The sequence below is a fragment of the Apiospora aurea genome, assembly GCF_038362705.1.
Source record: "Apiospora aurea strain CBS 24483 chromosome Unknown utg000004l_segment0_segment0, whole genome shotgun sequence".
NCBI lineage: Eukaryota > Fungi > Ascomycota > Sordariomycetes > Amphisphaeriales > Apiosporaceae > Apiospora > Apiospora aurea.
Window position 1 is genome coordinate 5,268,075 of NW_027117391.1, and position 19,336 is coordinate 5,287,410.

Below are 19,336 nucleotides of genomic sequence, written 5' to 3' on the forward strand. Positions count from 1 at the left end.
TGTAGACTGCAGAGCAATCTTCACATTCTTTGTGGCTTCGTTTGCTTGGCACTGTATTATGGTAAGGATTTAGATTCTATCGTCATGCCTGAAGACCTTCGTCTAGCTTTCGTTGTGCTACATTCCATGCACACCGAACCGTTGGGGGCTGCCAAGATAAGCCACGTTGGGGGCAATGACGCTGAGCTAGGAGTAAGAGACTGGGTGTGACAGCCGCCTACGCACCATGAAGAATGAAATGATTAGGTAATTGCTGCGTCAAAATTTGTAGATCGTCTGGCTATGCCAAATGGTGGGAGAGTGATCTGCACTCGAGTATTGGGTTGTGTTACGAGGAGAAGCGCACACGGCACTTCTCTGCGTCCGTCGTATTTTTGGCGCTTGGGTGGTACAAGGCTCGAGGCGGTGCAAGTCGAAAGGCTGTGCAAACTTCATACTAAAAGAAGCACTTCGAATATGCTGTAGTTACATCAATAAAACACCTCCTAGTGTTCCCACTCTCCAGTGCTTTCCCCATTTCTTGGTATGCCTGACATACCCAACCGACCTATTTCAACTACAACTCCCAGGATTCAATTTACTTGTCCAGGACATGGCGACAATTACCCCTCGCTCAGTTCCAGGTACATGTGTAGAGGAAGATCATCAGCATGTACTGTTCGTGCCTGATTCGAGTGTCCAGGCTGGGCGCCAGGACGAAGCTGTCAACGACACATGCAATGACGAAGATATCGAACCCTCCAAGTACCAACACAGCGCCAAACCTTTGATCGGCTCTTCCAGATTCGTCAGTGGACTACTGGCTGATCTGGTGGCCGTCCTGGTTTCCATTGCTTTCCTTGCTTTCGCTGTCATGGGAATCAAGTCCCAAAACAGTGAAGTTGGCCCACATGAGGAGACGTTACTGAACGTTGCTCGAATTGTGAATTTGCCCCAGTCCTCCTCCCATACTACCTACTAAAGCATCATCTAGGTAGCCACTGGATTCCCCTACTGCTTTGCCTTGGTCTTTGGCAGAACACTACAGACCATTATCTCTTGGCGCATGGAAAGAAGAACCGACTGCCTCAGCCACGCCTATTTGAGTCGAAGCTTGACTCTTGGTGGCACACTTACTGCTCCATTGCATATCCGACTTGTGCACTGGTTGCCAGTTGTGCTCGTCATTCTATGGGCCTTCTCACCACTCGGCAGTCAAGCATCGCTTCGGTTCATCTCGCTACAGGCCAGAACTACGCACAATCAGTTGAACAATCCCGTACAATATTCCTATCCGCAAGCCACCGACAACTCAGAATGTGGGAACTGCCAAACAGAAGCCCACAACTCAATGTTTCTGGCTTCGTTCTTCTCAATCCCAAAGACTGGCCAAGCTTTCCAAGATAGCTGGGGGAATATCAAGATCCCTTTACTGGAAGACAGTATCACTACGAGTAATGCCGGCGATTGGAGGGATGTAGCCTGGCATCCCGACTTGCAATACTCGTCGCTGATAGGAATTCCTCTCTTGCTACCATCTGGCCCTGGCAACATGACTTTCACAATGGAGTCCTGGTATTGGGACCTGGAGAACGCAACACTCTGGGAGGCCAACTCAAAAGCGCCTTTACTGCAGGGCTTACACGATTACAAAGGTACGAAACTGCTGAAGAACTTTACCGGGACTAGTCATATATGGCAATTTGCGATTCCAGCATCCGTGGAAAAGTCACTCACACCAATTCCAATCACATTCGAGGCCACGGTGGGGGACCCTCTGTATTTGGTAAACTCTCCGAGCATTTCCCATGCCTACGGTCCTGGATCCGGAACAATACGACTAGAGGCATTCCTTGTCCAAAGGCCTGTCGAGCTGAACGTGACTTGTACGGTTTCGTCCTGCAACGTCACTAATATCCGAACGACAATCATGCCAGAAAATTACAGTCGCGAAAATGACATAAGCCACCTCACCGTATGGTTTTTCACTCTTTTTCAAGCGGCCTTTCCCCTCGTGCACACTGGTACGCCATTAAGTGGCGCCCTCGAGGCTTACCTGCACGACTCGTCACAGAACCCTTATAATATCCTAGACAAGCAAAGGTGGATTGATCTCACAAATGTAAGTGCTGGAGTGCTCGGGCGCCGGCTTGCCCAAGTCATAAACGCCTACTGGATCGTGGAAAACCAGTTTGCCAATGCTGCTGGTGGCTTCAACGCAAATTCTACGCCGTGGGTGAATAGCCCGGCCGCTCTCAAAAACAGCACAGTCACCACCGTAAACTTCCAAGACTACATCTACTGCGACCATGGGTGGGCGGCGACGCTCTGCATATCGAGCATCATGCTGCTCCTGGCGGCCTTGGCCTCTGCCATTCTGAGTTTCTTCCGGCTGGCGCCCGACTGTACGGACTTCCTCTCGGCCTTGACGCTCAACGACGGGAGGCTGATGCTTGAGGGCGGCTCGAGCCTGGACGAATACGAAAGAGTCAGGTTGCTCAAAGATGTGAGGTTGAAGGTCGGAGACGTACGGTCATGGGAGCAAGTTGGCCAGACCATCATCGCCCGGGATGGACACGTAGGTGACCTCAAGAAGAAGCGCATGTACTGGTGAATACATCAATAGTTGGACGAAAAGGCTGCGTTGCGTTGATGTAAATGGATGGATTGTTTGAGTCTGTTTCATTCCGCCTGCAAGAGATATACCATGTTCCTATTTTTTCTTTGAAATCGGCAGGACCAAAAGTACTGTAGGTTAGCTGGGCTTCTAGGATCACATATTGTCCCGTGAAGAATGTATCACAGGAATCAGAATACGTAGAAGTACATGTTGAAACAGCGTAGACCTGACATATCTTCATCGGTTTTTGATTGTGATTAAGGAAGGCACGTCCACCGTATCCTTACCATTGGGGTCTTGTTGAGAGCAAGCTCAACACAAATCAAGAGAATCTTGGTGTATGACAGCCTTTCACCCGCACAACATAGGCAGCAGCAGGAGTGGAAGTGTTACAACCACAAATCCCACAATCAAGAAATTACAGTACTTTAAATCTTCATACTTCTTCGAGCTTCACCCAAGCCAAAACCTCAGTAACTGAAGTGGTCTTGTCCCACGGAGTCGTCTAGGAAGGTGATCAACTCGTGTTGACATGTGATCTTCTACTACCAGAAGAACATATCCATCTTCATACATTCAACGGTAGGTACGTTCATGTATTCAATGACAGCATCTTTTCCTATTTAAAGAGTCTGAATCACCCGTTCCCTTCCATTGATTCCTCCCTTCCTCATCAACACTCTTGTCCCCAAAGGCTTGGTGAGAGCACGCCCTTTGGTAACTTACCTTATATACCATCTGCAATCCTTGGGCCAATTGACTTATCTTACCAGCCGGTTTCCTCATACACCTTACCAATCCTCATTGATCTCACCTGGTCCAGTCTTGTGGCCTGCCGCCATTCATAGCCCATAGGACTGCCAATCCAAACCAGAAGTCTGCGCTGGTAAGTATTTTGGCAAGCACCACTCGAGACGTTCGACGGAAACTCTACCGACATAGACGACGACTAACCCACAAGTAAGTCTTTCTTGGGCGATCTTGAGTGGTCCAAATCTCTGGTTTCCATCCTCGCCTTACCTCAAAACTCGTCGTGGGTCTCGCAGATCCAGCCGCCCTCTTCAGTTTTGTCGCGACCGACCCTGTCCTTGTCGGTCGACCAAACTTCAGCCCTCAACTAACCGCACCATACTACTCGCAACGCTTACCATAGTTTCCAGAGCACAGTTAGCTCTGAGCAACAGGTATCAACTGAGTAGTTGGTGACACCTTGAGCCGAGGCTACAAAACTGGCTTCTAAGCTGGACTCATTGCTACCCGAGCGCACAAGTCCAATCCCGGCTTCTCAAGAGCGACTTACCACAGCGAGTCGCACCAAGCATAATTACTCATTTGGGACCACAGACACTGAAGTTCATCATGGCGTCACATGAGGAAGGTGACTCAACGGACGACCACAATAATCATCGAAATTCAGATGAGGCCGACGTCACAATGTCTAACGATGACAAACCGCGGGCACGACCCAGAAGTTACGCTGTAGCGGCCAATGTGGAAGACGACGAGGGCCGCTTGTTTGTGTCTCAGCATACTGATATCTCACCCGCGCCGCATCGAGCACCGATCGAACCAAAGCCCAATGTCAATGGGGAACTTGAGCCGCGTATCAAGGTTGAAGAAGACCCGAATGATCGCAATACACAAGAAATTGCTACCGGCACTCATCCTGGTGGGAATACAAAAGGAGATAGCCAATTCAAGGACACATACAAGATTATGTCGAGATATGCGGACAGACGGTTCACAGTGGGACGCGGGTCCCAGGTCATCGCCAACAACAGATTTGAACAAGTCAAGGACTCCCATACCCTAAGCGAGCGTAGCCTGCTCAACGAAAAATCTCACAAAGACACTACGGAGGCAAACAAGTTGGAAACTGAACCAGCTCACAAGTCGAGTACTCCAACTGACACAGGACGGCTTGAGGACATTCAATACCAGATGCAAGGAGCCGGGGCTGGACTGGACCTACCAGTACCTGGCACTCAAGCCATGGGTCCCGGGAAAGAATCATCCTCGGACGCAATCTCAAGTGGGAAGGCGAACAAGCAGCCCAAGAGGCGCAGAATAGTCGCCAAAACTATGGAAGATTGGCATAAGCGCGAAAACAGGAAGAATGAAGCCAAGCGAAAAATCCTGTTTGATAAGCCCTCTCCCGCACCCCAAGATCCTGCAAAGAGACGTAAGACCAGCAAAGGCTCTGCTATGGTAGATAAGAAATTGAGACATTTGGTTAGTGCCCAAAGCTCCAATGATACCGTCGAAGCACCGAAGGCCCAGCAGAGTCAAGATGAGGCCAATGAACCGCCAAACGATACGCAACCCGACGAACAATCCGTGGCTCGTGAAGCAAAAGCAGAGAAGCGGGACATCAACCGTCTCAAAATCGCTTCCCAGAGTTTCATGGGCAGATGTAGGGCTGTCGATGAGTCCGATTTGGCCAATACGAGATGGAAACTCAAGGGCATCAAATCAACCTTGACAAGCCATCAGCTGATGGGCTGCCATTGGATGCTTGGTAAAGAGTTCGGGGACGATCGTGGTGGTATTAACGCCGATGACATGGGTTTGGGCAAGACAATCCAGGCTCTGGTATGCATTGCTCTCAACCGACCCAAAAAGGGTGAACCGAAACCAACGTTGGTCGTTGTCCCTGCAAATGCGGTCTCCCAATGGCTTTCTGAGATTCCGAAGCATCTGGAAGACGACGACGATTTTACCTTCACTCAGTTCCAGGCCAAGAAGGGCGAAAACAAGAGAAACCTGGAGAAACATAACATCATGTAAGTCCAAAGCTTTCGCAAGGTTCAGTAAATTAGCCCTATACGCTAACATCCATTAAAAGCCTCGTAAGCTACGACGAGGTTCAACTAAATTATTTGTCCACGGAGAAACATCAGTATATCAATTCTCCGGGCTGCACAGACGAGGAGAAACATGAGATCCAAGATAAGGATCTTGGCATGTTATTCAAGATGAGCTTCTTTCGAGTCGTGCTCGATGAAGCTCATAATATCAAGAATCATCTTACTCGGAGTAAGTATGCATTGGAAAGTGGCAATACAGTTTTACTAACAGCGCGCCTCAGGATTTATTGCCTGCCGTGAGCTACAGGCAAAGCATAGGTGGGCTATGACAGGCACACCACTCCAAAACGGGGTGGATGGTAGGTTCCTATTATCCTCTGACAAGCGGTCTCATTTCATGCTTATATCATTACAGAATTATGGCCATACTTGGACTTTTTGCGCGTGTCCTGGCTACCAACCAAGAACGAGATTCGACAAAGGATGAATAATCTGAAGGACGTAAGGCCTACACTAATCATCAAATATGAGAGTCGCTGCTAATATCGAATGACAGCCGAATAACGACAAGCAATTAGCAGCCATCATTGACACGATCATGCTCAGCAGGTCTGTATTCATCGAGACTTGGCTAATTGGGTTTAACTAACTCATGCTTAGAAAACAACATGATAAGCTTGCCGGCAAAGAATCCTGGCCTGCAAAACCCAAGCACGTGGAACACAAGTGGATAGATCACTCGGAGGAAGAACGCGTCATTTACAGGTACATTCAAATCCCTAGCTGAAGACGGGTCGTTACTAATTATATGTCCGGGTATAGATTCATTGAAGAGCGCTTCCAGGAGATGGTGACGCGACTTCTCGAAAGAGCCAAAGAGGAGGGCAAGTCGCGTAACTCGTACAGTATCAGCTTATTCTTGGTTCTGCTGATGGAACTACGACAGGCGACAGCCCATCCCTTCTTACTGGAATCGGTAATGAAAGTCAAAATGTGCGATGAAGACGTTCGCAAAATGCAGGACAAGCTCAAGGGACTTGGAACAACACCAGTTTTCCAACAGCTCAAGCTATATCGTGACGAAGGAGCCAGGAACAATTTCGGCGCCAGCGCATTTGGGTCTCAGCTGAATATCGACCCCCTGCTGGATATTCTATTGGATGAGAAGACCGACTTTGTCTGTCATGTTTGCCAAGGCGAACTTACAGAACCTCAAACAAACATTGTGAGTCCCATAATCCCCATGTGAAGTGGTCCACTGACATCAGGATATAGTGTGGCCACTTTTTTTTGCCTTGGCTGTATCGAGGACGAGGTCGCAGCAGCCAAGGAAGAGGGAAGATACAGGGCCAAGTGTCCGACGTGCAAGAGAGTGCTCGAGAAATGGAAGCCAGCACAGATACCAGGCTCAACCTCAAGCCAGACAGTTGAGCAAGAAAGCCCAAACCAGCCTTCACCCGAAGAACTGGCCGTATTGGCAAAATTCGGCATGACTCCCCAGAAGATCGCCGCTATGAAGGCTCTGGAACAGCAGAAGCAGCGCTACGAGGATCTTCAAGCGTGCAACAAAGAAGGTCGGGACGGCAAGAAATTGGGAAATGACTACCAGAATGTCCAGCCCCGTGCGAAAAGTACGACGACCATGTTCCTCAAGGCCCTGGATCAGAACTATCCCCAGCCTATGACCCCTAGTGCCAAGACTGCGATGGTAAAGGCAACCGTAAACGATTGGCTGAGAGACGCACCAGATGATAAGATAATCATCTTCACCCAATTCGTGCAACTGGGTCAAATCCTTGGTCGAATGCTGCAGGCCGAGGGCGTCCCATTTCTCTACTACTTCGGTGAAATGACCAAGAAGCAGAAAGAGACAGCGATTGAAACCTTCAAGGGGGTAGACGAGGTGAAGGTGATGGTAGGTCTAGTCCCTAAGGAAGGGTGCCGTGGAGAAGCAGCTTACTGACATCGAGTAGATCGTATCACTGAAATGTGGCAGCGTTGCTTTGAATCTGCAGTGCGCCAATCGGGTCATCATGGTCGACCCCTGGTGGAACGATTCGATTGAAAACCAAGCCGTTGGTCGTGTGTTCCGCATGGGTCAAGAAAAGGAAACATATATCCAGCACATCCTCGTTCGCAAGACTGCCGACGAACGGATCTACCGTATGCAGCAAGATAAGAAGGACAAGATCGGCCAGGCTATGCGATGCCAGGACTTCGTCAAAATGATTGGCAACGCCGCAGAAGACGACAATGGCAACTCTGTCGTGGAAGCCCACACCAAGACTTAGTCGGCACACATGTCGACAAGCTTTCTTCGCCTCTTTACCCCCTCGAGGCATCACGGGCGACTTGTTGAAGTGTAGGGAAATGTAATACTAAGAGAAATCACTGCTCGCACGGGCGATGCCAAGCTATATGAGCTTGGGAGGAGCTTCAGTACCCAACCGAGCCTCTTTTCTTCGGGCTTGTCTCGACAATTGATAGGAGGCTCAACTGCGGACGACGGGTCCATGAATCTCGCGAGGAATTTCGCGAACATTACTCAACCAACAGACTTCTGAATTGCCTTCTATCCAGACATTGCAATCTCCACATAGCACAATTAGACGAATATGCATATCTACATAGTCCCAGGTTTCTCACTTGCGGTGTTGCTGCATCCGTACTTTCAGTCTAAAGAATTGTCTGTATGCCGTATCATAGGGCGGAAAACGGCCCGAAACACATCATCTTGGTAAGCGGAAAGGAGAATTGATGTTGAAGGTGAAGTGTTTGACTCTTTAATTACTTAATGTGTCGACCCTAGAGCGCCCGACTCGTTGTGCTGTTTTGATGCGGCCTCCCAATTACGTACCGGTCCCAAGTTGTGTTGGCGAGCTTTGGAGCCACCGGCAATCGGAGCTGGTTAGCACTCAAGCACTGTAATGGGACATTATGCTGGGGGGTCAGCTTCATATTAAGTACTTAAGCACACAGTGGTGTAAAGTACACCGCATAATACCTCAAGACTCGGAACGTTCGGGTTACACGATACAACTTGATCTCAGACAGAACCACCAAGCCTTGCCAAGGAGATGGGAGCGTAGCCGTCGTGACCAGTGGCGTCGGTAATGACAGATGAATGATGAGCGCGATTTACGTTATCACAGCTACACAATTGCGCGCCGTCCAGCGAAGACCCACAGTCCCTGCAATGTACGCTGGAGGCTGGGAGACACCTGTGGCGCGGAACTTGGGTAAGACGTATTTGTGGGCAAGATAGACGACGATGATGAGTGGGCTGATACTGCCTCCGGCGATATTAATTGGCATCTGCACATATCCTGGCGACGGTCGTACGAAACCTCCCGCGAAATCCTACGCCCAGCGTGTTCGGTTGATTAAGCTTGCAATTAATCAATTACATACCAGTGCCTGGCCGCTGGTAGGAGTCTAGGACGCAGTAGGCATGCACTATGGGATGGTTCCCCGCTCGGCATGCGACGTACATGGGGAACAAGAAGAGGGCACGCATGATAAGCTTCGTAGCCCTGCAACCTAGGCTCATTAGGCCCAATAGGCCCAATCAGCCCCGGCAATTGCCCGACCAGGCCCAGGGCGAATCCGCTCCGATGAGTCGTCGATGCTGAAAGACCTTCCCGAAAACGCTGCTACCTTCCTAAAAGCGACAAGTTGGCGAATGGAGTCGTCGCTGCTGGCAGAGGACAACCCTGGCCGGCCAATGGGCAAAATGCTGCAATCCGCCGATCATCAGGTAAACACGGCCTGATCGGCTCCCTTGCTTCTGCCATTTGCTTCTTTCTGCTGTTCAGCTATCCCACAAGTTTCCTTGCTCAGCCAATTGCCCCGGTACCCGCCTGCGCATATAAAAGCTGTCCCAGGTCCTGGGACGCAAGACAAGCTTTCCTTGGCCACCCCTCAGCCAAGTTTGCCTGCTTGTCTGTCTTCCCAAGTGTTCGGTCTTCTGCAGCAATATGGGTCGCTTTGCTGTTGCGTTCTTGGCGCTGCTCGCCCCGACTGCGGTGGTTTCTTCGCCAATCAAGGCTCGTACCCCGTACCAGGTCAAAGAGACTCATCATGCACCTCGCGGTTGGAAGCGAGTCGAGCGTGCCTCGGCCGATCAGGTCATGAACATCCAGATTGGCCTGAAGCAGAGTAACTTCGAAGAGCTGGAGAGACACTTATACGAAGGTTAGTTGAATTGACTGCGGCAGCTGCCGTAACTAGACCCGAGGTGTGGCACTTGAGCTAACCGGCAGTTTTTAGTGTCTGACCCTGCCCACGCGCGCTATGGCCAGCACCTCTCCCAGCAAGAAGTCAAGGACCTTGTCAAGCCCAGCGACGAGGCCCTGGATCTCGTCCACGAGTGGCTTCAGGACAACGGTGTCGCGCCTGCGGGCTACAGCACTGCGAAGGACTGGATCTCAGTGACGCTTCCCGTCGACAAGATTGAGAGTCTTCTCGACACCAAATACCACACTTATGAGCATGCCGACGGGTCGCGCGTGGCACGAACGTCCAAGTGGTCGCTCCCTGCGCACTTGCACGACCACATCGACACGATCCAGCCCACCACCTCTTTCTTCCGCGCCCGCGCAGAAAGATTCGACCATGTTCTGGATGCTGGCTGGATTCCTCCCGCCTACACCCCGCCAAGCAATTCGACGCTGAACAAGGTCTGTAACATCAGCTCCGTGACCCCCGAATGCTTCCAAACCCTGTACGGAACCAAGGGCTACAAGACACGCGCCGCCGACGTCAACAAAGTCGGCTTCACCAACTACCTTGGAGAGCATCCCATTCGCTCGGATACCGAGAAGTTCCTCGCCAAGTACCACCCCGAAGCAGTTTCCAGTGCCAGAGACTTCAAGCAATTCACTATCGCGAACGGCCCTGGTGACGGTCCCATTACCCAAGAGGAACTTGCGGATGGCACCGACAAAGAAGCCAACTTGGACGTCCAAGCCATCGCTGGAATCAGCTGGGGCACACCGATTGAGAGCTATTCGACCGGAGGCAGTCCGCCTTTCATTCCTTCGCAAATGGCCCCGGACAACACCAATGAGCCGTATCTGGTTTGGCTCGACTACCTGCTGTCCCAGCCCAGCATCCCGCAAGTCATCTCTACCTCGTATAGTGATGACGAGCAAACCGTCCCCCGCTCTTACGCAAACCGCGTGTGCCAAGAGTTTGCCCGAGCCGGTGCGCGAGGCACGTCTATCCTCTTCTCGAGCGGCGACGACGGTGTCGGTCCTGACGGCGGAGTGTGCGTGTCTAACGATGGCAAGAACACCACCCAGTTCCTCCCCGGCTTCCCCTCCAGCTGCCCCTACGTCACCACTATTGGCGCCACCATGAAGTTCCAGCCCGAAGTTGTCGCATACCGCCCTCCCTTCGACCGGGCCGGTAAGCATTACGGTGCTTACACGTCTGGTGGCGGCTTCAGCAACTACTTTGAGGCACCAAAGTACCAGAAGCAGGTGACTGAAGCTTATGTCAAGAGCTTGAACGGCACGTTTGATGGCCTTTACAACAAGAAGGGTCGCGGATACCCCGACATCTCTGCCCAGGGCATGTATTTCGCCTACTTCTACAACGGTACCGAGGGAACCATCAGTGGTACCAGTGCCAGTTGCCCGCTGACGGGTGGCATCATTTCGCTGCTCAACGACGCCCGCATCGCATCCGGCATGCCGCCCATGGGATTCCTGAACCCTTGGATCTATTCTGTCGGCCGCAAGGGAGTGAACGACATCACGTCCGGCAGCGCGCACGGCTGTGACACCGCGGGATTCCCGGCTCAGAAGGGTTGGGACCCAGTGACGGGCTTTGGAACACCGGTAAGTGCATTGACGACTAGTCTATGAAATTCCTACGTATAATAACTAACAGCGAGCCAGATCTTCCCCGAGCTTGTCAAGCTGGCAGGCGCAAGCTTCAGCTGAACTCCATAAGTGATTGATGCCAGTAATGGTGTATAACCCCTTTATTAAATCAATACAAAATATACATTATAACAGACCGTTGGCTGTTGCAAACACATTAACACTTCGCCAGAAAAAAGAACAAGTCTTTCACGTCCGTTTTGCCCGTCACAGTCATATCCCATCGTAAATTCGTGATACCCCTCCCCTGTTCAACCACAGTCTTATGCGTGCTCCGGTAGACGGTTGAAGAAAACAGTTTGCAGCACGTCCCCGAAGGAGGTGCGCAACACATGGACGTTGCAGTCGTCGAAGAACTCGAAATCGCTGGACAGGTCGAAGTCGACCCAGCTCGGCAACGTGGCGGTAGTGAAGTGGTTGTGCATGATGCCCGAGGGGCCGGTGGCGCCAACGTAGCGGTGGTGCTCCTCCTTGTGGTCACCACCGTATCCGACGCGCTTGGTACTGCCGCCGTTGCAGGGGGTCTTGCCACCCGGTACCGTCACGTTGGCGAGGACGAAGGGCCCGCCGGCGGCGAGGCTGTGCTGGGCGACGGTGGCCCACTCGGCGATGGAATCCGTGGGCTTGGCGGGCAGCGACAGGTCCTTGGGGCGGTACTCGGGCTGGGTGGTGTCGTTGGCGGTGATGATGAAGCTGTTGTAGCGGGTGGCGCTGTAGACGGTGATGCCGGAAGGGTACATGCTGTGCCATTCGGGGATTAGGGCGCCGGAGGTGGTGTTGCTGTTCGGGGGTTAGTACCTCGGGGAGCCATGGGAAGCTAGGTAGGTGGGGATAGAAGGTAGGGAGGGAGGTAGAGGGCTTACGTCAGGGTGGCGTTGATGAAACCCCAGGCTCCGACGAAGCAGTCGAGGGCGGCGTCGGCGGCGACCATGCTGCGCAAGGTGGAATGGGGTGTATTGGGAATGAAGTTAGGTATCGGGAAGGTAATAGAAGATTTGGGAGTCGAGGAGAGATCTGCACGGGTTGGGATCGACAACGGAGGGTTCTGTCTACTATATATTTACATCTTGCTTATGTACGCCACATATTTCCTCAGTTGCCTTGTGGTGTTCCAGAAGGGCCCGGTCCAACAGCCACCACTCTGGGCTCTGGGCACAGCAGAAAGTTAAAGTACCTCAATACCGACCGAATGGCAATGGCCACACGGGGAGCCGGGACCGATTGAGAACATCCCGTGGCCCCCATACAGAACTGCAACATCTCGCGTGCAAGCAAAAGCGCGCGGTGGAATTTCAGAGCCACGGCGGACGATCCATGGCTTGCGGTCGCTAGGGGGTGATTGCATCGGTGACTAGAAATAATTGGAAGCATTGGTTTCCGATGTGGAGAGGGTCGAAAAGTCGATATAGGAGCTACCCCTATTCTGCTTCCACCGGCATGTAGGTCTTCCACCGCTGTCTAGCCTACCCTTCCAATGAAAGGCTTAGCGACTGAGTCTGGGTCAAACCTGGGCGGGCGGGCACATCGTTGAAATGCTTGTAACGAACGCCTCGTTTCTCCCCCGGGAATGGGCGCCCCTGTGTCTCACGGACAGTGCATATTGGCACACGAGAAGCTTTAATACGGCTCGGCATGCACGAGGGCCGGTGGGCACGGCCCCTGCAGTATTAGCACCCGGGCACCCTAGATGGTCAGACGAAGTCAAATGGGAAAACGGAATCTCTTTCTTGGGTTTGGGCGCCACGTGCTTGGTCGGATGTTGCAGGAAGAAAACCCGGGAGAAAACTTGAGCTGAAGTGGCTTCTGGCGGCTTCAGGCAAGCTTTTCTAGGCCCTGATCTGATTAGAGGTGGCGGCGCCGAGGTACCGGATTTTCGGGAATCGGCAATGCTTTATGTACATGACAAAAATAACGACACAGATAATAGTGTATTGTATTCGGTTTTGTCCGAGTTTCCATGCCCATCAAGATTGGTTCGTCACAGCGTAGAGGCACGACTTTCGGGCTGTTGGTTCCGATCTTACTCCCCTAATTTCTCCTCCCTAGAGTCTACTATACCAACTTCGAGATCTATTTCTTGAATATCGGCCTTTTACCTGTACCTTCCAGTTCGTCGACGTTACCACCACAAGCCCTCTATTCTTTTTCACAGTCGGGTGCTCCGTCTCTTACTACCCCGCCAATCGGGGATCCCCAACCTCCGAGACAGGCGATTCGGAAGATGACGGAGACGAGGGAAGATAGTCGACCTGAACGATGCGCGGCGGGACGCGAAGGTGCGTGCGACGGCCGGTACGGTTGCTGCCCGGATTTCGTATGGGCGCCGATAGTGGCGCCTTGCTGAATTCTGGACCCGGGTATGGCTGGGGAAAGGCGGCTTCTGCTCCCAGGGCTTCATGGCCGACCATCCTCTGATAAGGCGGTATTTTTCTGATACTTATAACCACAAGATTGGCCGGCGTTGTAGGATAAAAGAACAGCTGCGGCTGCCGTGGCCCTGGAGGTTGCGTGCATGGGTGGCAGATGTCCAGATGCGGTTGAAACGACAACTCTCCATCGCGACGGAGGTAGCGGTAGCGGTGATGGTGATGGTGAGTATGGCGATGTAACGGCAGCCAAATCATTCAAGTATCTTCTACACGGCATTTGCTTTTGAGCACGACGGAAAGCCGTTTTTCATGCAGGTGAAAGTGAGCGGGCACCTGGAAAGCACAATCTCGAATCTGAAACACCGGGTCAAACGGAGGTTTAAGCGATTTAAGTTCCCGGCCGAGCCCCAGGCTGCTACGACAATGGTGGACTTTGGCGGGAGGGATAACGTGTATAAGGCTCCGCTGGACGAGTTGGCGAGGTCGATACCTGATCAGATGGTTCTACCCGATATGAAACAAGTCCCGCGGGCCTGGAATGCAGACCGGCCCGAAGCCCCTTTACCAGGTCAGCGCCGAGACGGAAGGGGCGACTATTGAAGATGGGAGAGTGGGAGCTATGGAGGAGCAAGTTAAGCAGCCACACATCACCAATCTCCTGACACCCCCGGAGGCGGAGGAGCTGCGGGCCGGAGCAGTGTCAATGCTATCCCTAGTACAGCGCACTACCGGACCGATATCCCCAAAGGAGACACCTAGAGAACCACTTCACTCCGACGGAAGCGGTCTGTCGGATGTAAGGGATGGTCGCGAGGAGTCCCAGCGAGTCGGTACCGACGCGGCGGACAGCTCAATGGCGCAGAAGCGCGATACACCGGAGCATCACGATAATACCAACACGGCCCCCGCCAACTCCCGAGCAGATTGAGAGACCAGTACAGGAAGCCAAGCTGCCATTGGTACTCCAGCTTCTCATTCTGTGGCTCGTGTCGCTTGGCGCAAGGTAGCCACAGTTGGAGAGCAGACGCCTTCTGTCGAGAACGGCCGCAGCAGAATAGCGCGCTGCTGGAAGCTTGGCTTCATATGAAGTAACTATAATTGGTAAAAATGAACATATATGTGATTATGCACCTTAATCGTTGTCAGGCGAGCTTTGCATTCGTTGTGATTCTACTTTACTTCTGCAAAACGTAGGACCTGTCACTTAGTTGTTCGTGGGGGAATTAACCCTGAAGGTTGCCAAGAACACCAAAGGTCTGGTTTCAGTTAGGCCCGCCCGGGGTAAGTTTGTGGGGGCCAAAACAGCGGCGGGTTGGGGGAGCCGAGGTTCAATTCCCGTACAACGTCGTAACGTCACCCTGTAACTTTGCCTTCATTCAACTTAAGCCGCCGGAGAGGCAAATGGATCATACTTGAAAACGCACCCTTCCCTCAATTGAAGCATTCTATCCGATCTTAGTTTCATCTTTATGCGATCAAAGCGCTCTGTCCTGTCGAAGCTTGATTCCCGTTAGCACTAAATCCGCCGGACAATTGCCCGGCCTACGCCCCACGCGTCCGTCCCTACTTGAGCAAGCAATTGTTTTCCTCCATAATTGCCTGCCTAAGTAATTACTTGGTCTCCGTGTCTAAGCAACAGCCCGAATAAGTCATGTCTTCTGCCAGCAGCCCAGGCCTCCCCGCCGGTCTGGCCTCGCCGCCGCCGCCCGTGCCCGACACGCTGGTCTCGTTCCCTGCCCCGCACGTGCTGCTGGTGACCCTGAACCGCCCGCAGCAGCTCAACTGCATCCCGCGCCCGCAGCACTTTGCCCTCGAGCGCCTCTGGGACTGGTACGACGACGAGCCCACGCTGCGCTGCGCCGTCATCACCGGGACCGGCCGCGCCTTTTGCGCCGGCGCCGATCTCAAGGAGTGGAACGCGATCAACACGCGCCCTACAGGACCCTCGGAACCCGCGACCAATTCGCCCAGCGGTGCACCATCGCAGGCATCAATCACCGCGTCTGGCGCCAGCACCACCCCGCGCCAGCAGCAGCAGCCCGACAACGACCGCCCCACGTCCCGCATGCCCCGCGGCGGCTTCGGCGGCATGAGCAACCGCGGCGGTGCCAAGCCCATCCTGGCCGCGGCCAACGGTCTCTGCTTCGGCGGCGGCATGGAGATGGCCATCAACTGCGACATGGTCATCGCGTCCGCCTCGGCGCGGTTTAGTTTGCCCGAAGTCACCATCGGCGTGATCGCGCTTGCCGGCGCGCTGCCGCGGCTCGTGCGCAGCGTGGGGCGGCAGCGCGCGTCCGAGATGGCGCTGAGCGGGAAGCAGTACACGGCGGCCGAGATGCGGGAGTGGGGGCTGGTCAACGAGATTGTGCGGGACGGAGCGAGTGTGGTGGACAAGGCGCTGGAGTGGGCGAAGAGGATTGCGGGGAATAGTCCTGATGCGGTGATTGTTAGCCGCGAGGGGCTTAAGCTCGGGTGGGAGGGCGTGGGGCCCGAGATGGGGACGGATATGCTGATTAAGGGGTGGTATGGGCGGATTGAGAAGGGGGAGAACATGGTCGAGGGCGTCAGGAGCTTCAATGAGAAGCGCAAGCCGGTTTGGAAGGATAGCAAGCTGTAGGCAGGCACCGCGTCTTTTCCTGTCCCGGTCGAGCGTTTCACGTTGCCCGCATGCCTGGGACGGTATCATGGGATTTGCAGATACCGCCAGCTTTACGTAGGATTACAGTTAGCTATCTCGAAATATATGCGTGGATGGACTTACTGAGCCGTATGGCCGTAATGCCTAGAAGACCCTTATGTAGCACACGAGTATTTTCAACTTACACAGGCATCGTATAATTAGAAGACTGGTATTAAGCTCACGTATCCCCTCACTGACTCCCCCTCTCATTGACTAATGGCTATTTTTAAATATTTTAATTAAAATATAAAGAAGAATTTTCGTTTTATTAGAATTTAACTATAATAAATAGTAAATATAAAGATTTTATATTTTTTATAGTTTTATTTAATAGAATAAATTAAGGTATTTAAAATATTATTATAACGAATATAAAATAAAGTTTATAACGTGGTTTACCACTACGCGACGTATATTACTTGGCGACGCACCTTAATTTAATTTTAATATAATTAAACTTTAACGCGTAATACCTCTATAACTATAATGCTTAATTAATCTTAAAAAGATCGGATAGTTTTAGTAATTTAAGTGATACGAAACGGACCGAATTAAATAAGTTAAAGAGTAATAGTAAAAGTTTATAATATACTCGAATTAATTTTACGCTATTAAATTTACGGCCGAACTTTAAAACGCGAAATCCGACCGAAACGACGTAAAATAAATTTAATTAAAAAGGAGGTACTTCGTAAATATATAATTAATTTAAATATTCGAAGGATGCTTCCCGATCTCGCTGGTATAAAAAATATGGCTAATTTCCTTACCGCGTCGCGCGGCGGCGACCGCGTTAGTAAATACTGGGTTAGGCGTTTTATCGATCGTAACCCGGACTTAAAGATTAAAATAAATCGTTAATACGATTATTAAAAGGTTTTTTGTGAGGATTTTAAAGTTATTTCTACCTAGTTTACGCTGGTCGTGAATATAAAAGCGAAATACGGGATTATTAACGAAAACATTTAAAATTTCGACGAGACCGGCTTTATAATAAGTATAATCGGGTTAATACTCGTCGTAATACGCGCCGAGCGGCGTAGAAAAGCGAAGTCGGTTTAGCTTAGTAATTAAGAATAGGCAACGGCGATTAAATGTATTAATTTATAAGGCTAGTATATTTCGCCGTTTTTAATTATTTAAAGTTAATATTACCTCGCGAATTAGTCCCGCGAAACCGATTTACCGGGCGATTAAGTAATTAAGCCGATTTCTAATAGTTAAACTAATAACGAAATAGGCTTAAACTAGATTAAATACTTCGATAAATATACTAGATCGTAAACGAAGGGTCGCTACCGCTTTTTAATTCTCGACGGCTACGAGAGTTATATTTCGGCCGAATTCGAGGTATATTACTAAGATAACGATATTATTATTATTAATATACCTCCTTATTTATTATATTTACTTTAACTTTTCGATATAGTATTTTATTTATTTTTAAAGCGTATTTATTCGAAAAAAATCGAGCTATTTATTAAGGCTTTTATAAACTATATTATTAAGCTCGAGTTCTTTATCGTTTTTTAAAGCCGCGCATTTTACTGTTTTTATAAAAACTAACATTAAATTTAGATTTAGCGTATTTAGTTTAATACCTTATAACCTTAACGAGGTAATTAATAAGTTAAATATGCGTTTCCGGACGCCTATATTTAATTTATCCCGTCTAGGAACGGCTAGTATTTACGACCCTTAAACGCCGTTTAACCCTTAATAAATAACTAAGTACTCTACTTATATTAAAAAAAGGGTGTCTACTCATTAAAGAAGCTTTCCGACGCCGATTTTAAATACGGTAAACTAAATAGCGAAAGGTATAATTAAAATAGCTTATAAAATAACCCTTATACGCGATAAAATATATATATTAAAGGAGGCTAATTTAATACTTTCTAAACGCCGGAGAGCTAAAAAATCGCGAGTTTAGCTTAAAAGAGCCCTTATTATTAAGAAATCTTAACAGCTATAAGACGAAAAGGTAAAAAAGAAGCGTTCAGCGCTCGATAAAAGTAAAAATAAGGGTTCGTTAAAGCGGAGGGCGACCGGTGGAAAGCGCTGTGGTATCTACGGCGAGATAGGTCACAATACGCGAATATATAAAAAGGATATAAAATTAAGCGAGGAATCGAATAGCGAGTAGTTTTAATTAATTTTAAACGTTATGATTAAATTAACTTATATAAAAAGGTTAAGAAGTAAAAAAGGTGCGTGTAACGAACGGCTATCGGGTGTCCAAAGAAACCTAGTAGTCGTACTGGGGTTTATATTGGCTAAGACGAGAGAGTACTTGAACGTGCAGACGAGTGCGTCCGTTTGATGCAATGAATAATATCCTAAACTGATCGTAGAACTTGACTGAGAGTGCAATAGGTTATTAAGGTAAGGTGCCTCACTAATAGGTTAAATTGATGCTTAGATTGATCGCTGAAGTAGAGAGTGTTTATATAAAATATATAGGAAAGGTTTCGTCGTTATATATCTAATCTCTCTTTTACCGATTCCCGGGATTACCTTTTATTATTGTGCGATCATTTCTTCCTTTAAGTAATCCTAGCCCAGATCACGTTTATTTATCTTCCATGATTACTCGTGGTTCCTGGTAATTGGTCACGTAACGTATCTGCCGTGATCTTTTTAGTACGGTCGTAAGTGTTTATCTTTCCTACCCGTGGGTTAGGTATTGCAGCAGGTGCCTTGGCTAGTCGTTACTCGTAGTATTAATCGTAGTGAGTCTTGACTAACTGCTTGGCTTTGATTGAGCTGGTACGCGCCGCGGGGCATTATGGTACCGACCCGTGCAAAGTAGGTCTAGGCCGCATGATTAGGTCGGGTCGTAACAGTGCGTCGCTAAGTAATATACGTCGCGTAGTAATAAACCACGTTATTTTTAAATTTAAATTATATTAACTTTAAATTGTCTTTTATTTTAAAATATAAAGATCTGATTAATTTTACCTATTTTATTTAATTTTATAGAACCTTTTGAA

The 19,336-nt window shown here is 50.0% G+C and overlaps 6 protein-coding genes across 6 annotated transcripts; 5 read left to right on the forward strand and 1 right to left on the reverse strand.

The window, feature by feature from the left end:
- Positions 1-84: 84 nt before the first annotated feature.
- On the forward strand, positions 85-2,593 carry PG986_006398 (uncharacterized protein; the record flags this gene model as incomplete). The annotated part of the gene is made up of 4 exons (XM_066842620.1): positions 85-192; positions 490-523; positions 570-922; positions 974-2,593. 4 exons carry the CDS (start codon positions 85-87, stop codon positions 2,591-2,593), a joined length of 2,115 nt encoding a protein of 704 aa, XP_066702482.1.
- A 1,365-nt stretch (positions 2,594-3,958) lies between these two features.
- Positions 3,959-7,697, forward strand: PG986_006399 (P-loop containing nucleoside triphosphate hydrolase; the record flags this gene model as incomplete). Its single annotated transcript, XM_066842621.1, has 9 exons — positions 3,959-5,382; positions 5,445-5,635; positions 5,688-5,765; positions 5,822-5,907; positions 5,963-6,015; positions 6,067-6,171; positions 6,229-6,631; positions 6,716-7,321; positions 7,380-7,697. The coding sequence occupies 9 exons, from the start codon at positions 3,959-3,961 to the stop codon at positions 7,695-7,697; spliced, it is 3,264 nt and encodes a 1,087-aa protein (XP_066702483.1).
- Positions 7,698-9,383: 1,686 nt separating this feature from the next.
- On the forward strand, positions 9,384-11,354 carry PG986_006400 (uncharacterized protein; the record flags this gene model as incomplete). The annotated part of the gene is made up of 3 exons (XM_066842622.1): positions 9,384-9,600; positions 9,676-11,249; positions 11,310-11,354. The coding sequence occupies 3 exons, from the start codon at positions 9,384-9,386 to the stop codon at positions 11,352-11,354; spliced, it is 1,836 nt and encodes a 611-aa protein (XP_066702484.1).
- A 203-nt stretch (positions 11,355-11,557) lies between these two features.
- PG986_006401 (uncharacterized protein) lies at positions 11,558-12,225 on the reverse strand (the record flags this gene model as incomplete). The annotated part of the gene is made up of 2 exons (XM_066842623.1): positions 11,558-12,074; positions 12,158-12,225. The coding sequence occupies 2 exons, from the start codon at positions 12,223-12,225 to the stop codon at positions 11,558-11,560; spliced, it is 585 nt and encodes a 194-aa protein (XP_066702485.1).
- A 1,976-nt stretch (positions 12,226-14,201) lies between these two features.
- Positions 14,202-14,591, forward strand: PG986_006402 (uncharacterized protein; the record flags this gene model as incomplete). Its single annotated transcript, XM_066842624.1, has 1 exon — positions 14,202-14,591. The coding sequence occupies one exon, from the start codon at positions 14,202-14,204 to the stop codon at positions 14,589-14,591; it is 390 nt and encodes a 129-aa protein (XP_066702486.1).
- A 723-nt stretch (positions 14,592-15,314) lies between these two features.
- PG986_006403 (uncharacterized protein) lies at positions 15,315-16,280 on the forward strand (the record flags this gene model as incomplete). The annotated part of the gene is made up of 1 exon (XM_066842625.1): positions 15,315-16,280. The coding sequence occupies one exon, from the start codon at positions 15,315-15,317 to the stop codon at positions 16,278-16,280; it is 966 nt and encodes a 321-aa protein (XP_066702487.1).
- Between the last annotated feature and the right edge of the window lie 3,056 nt (positions 16,281-19,336).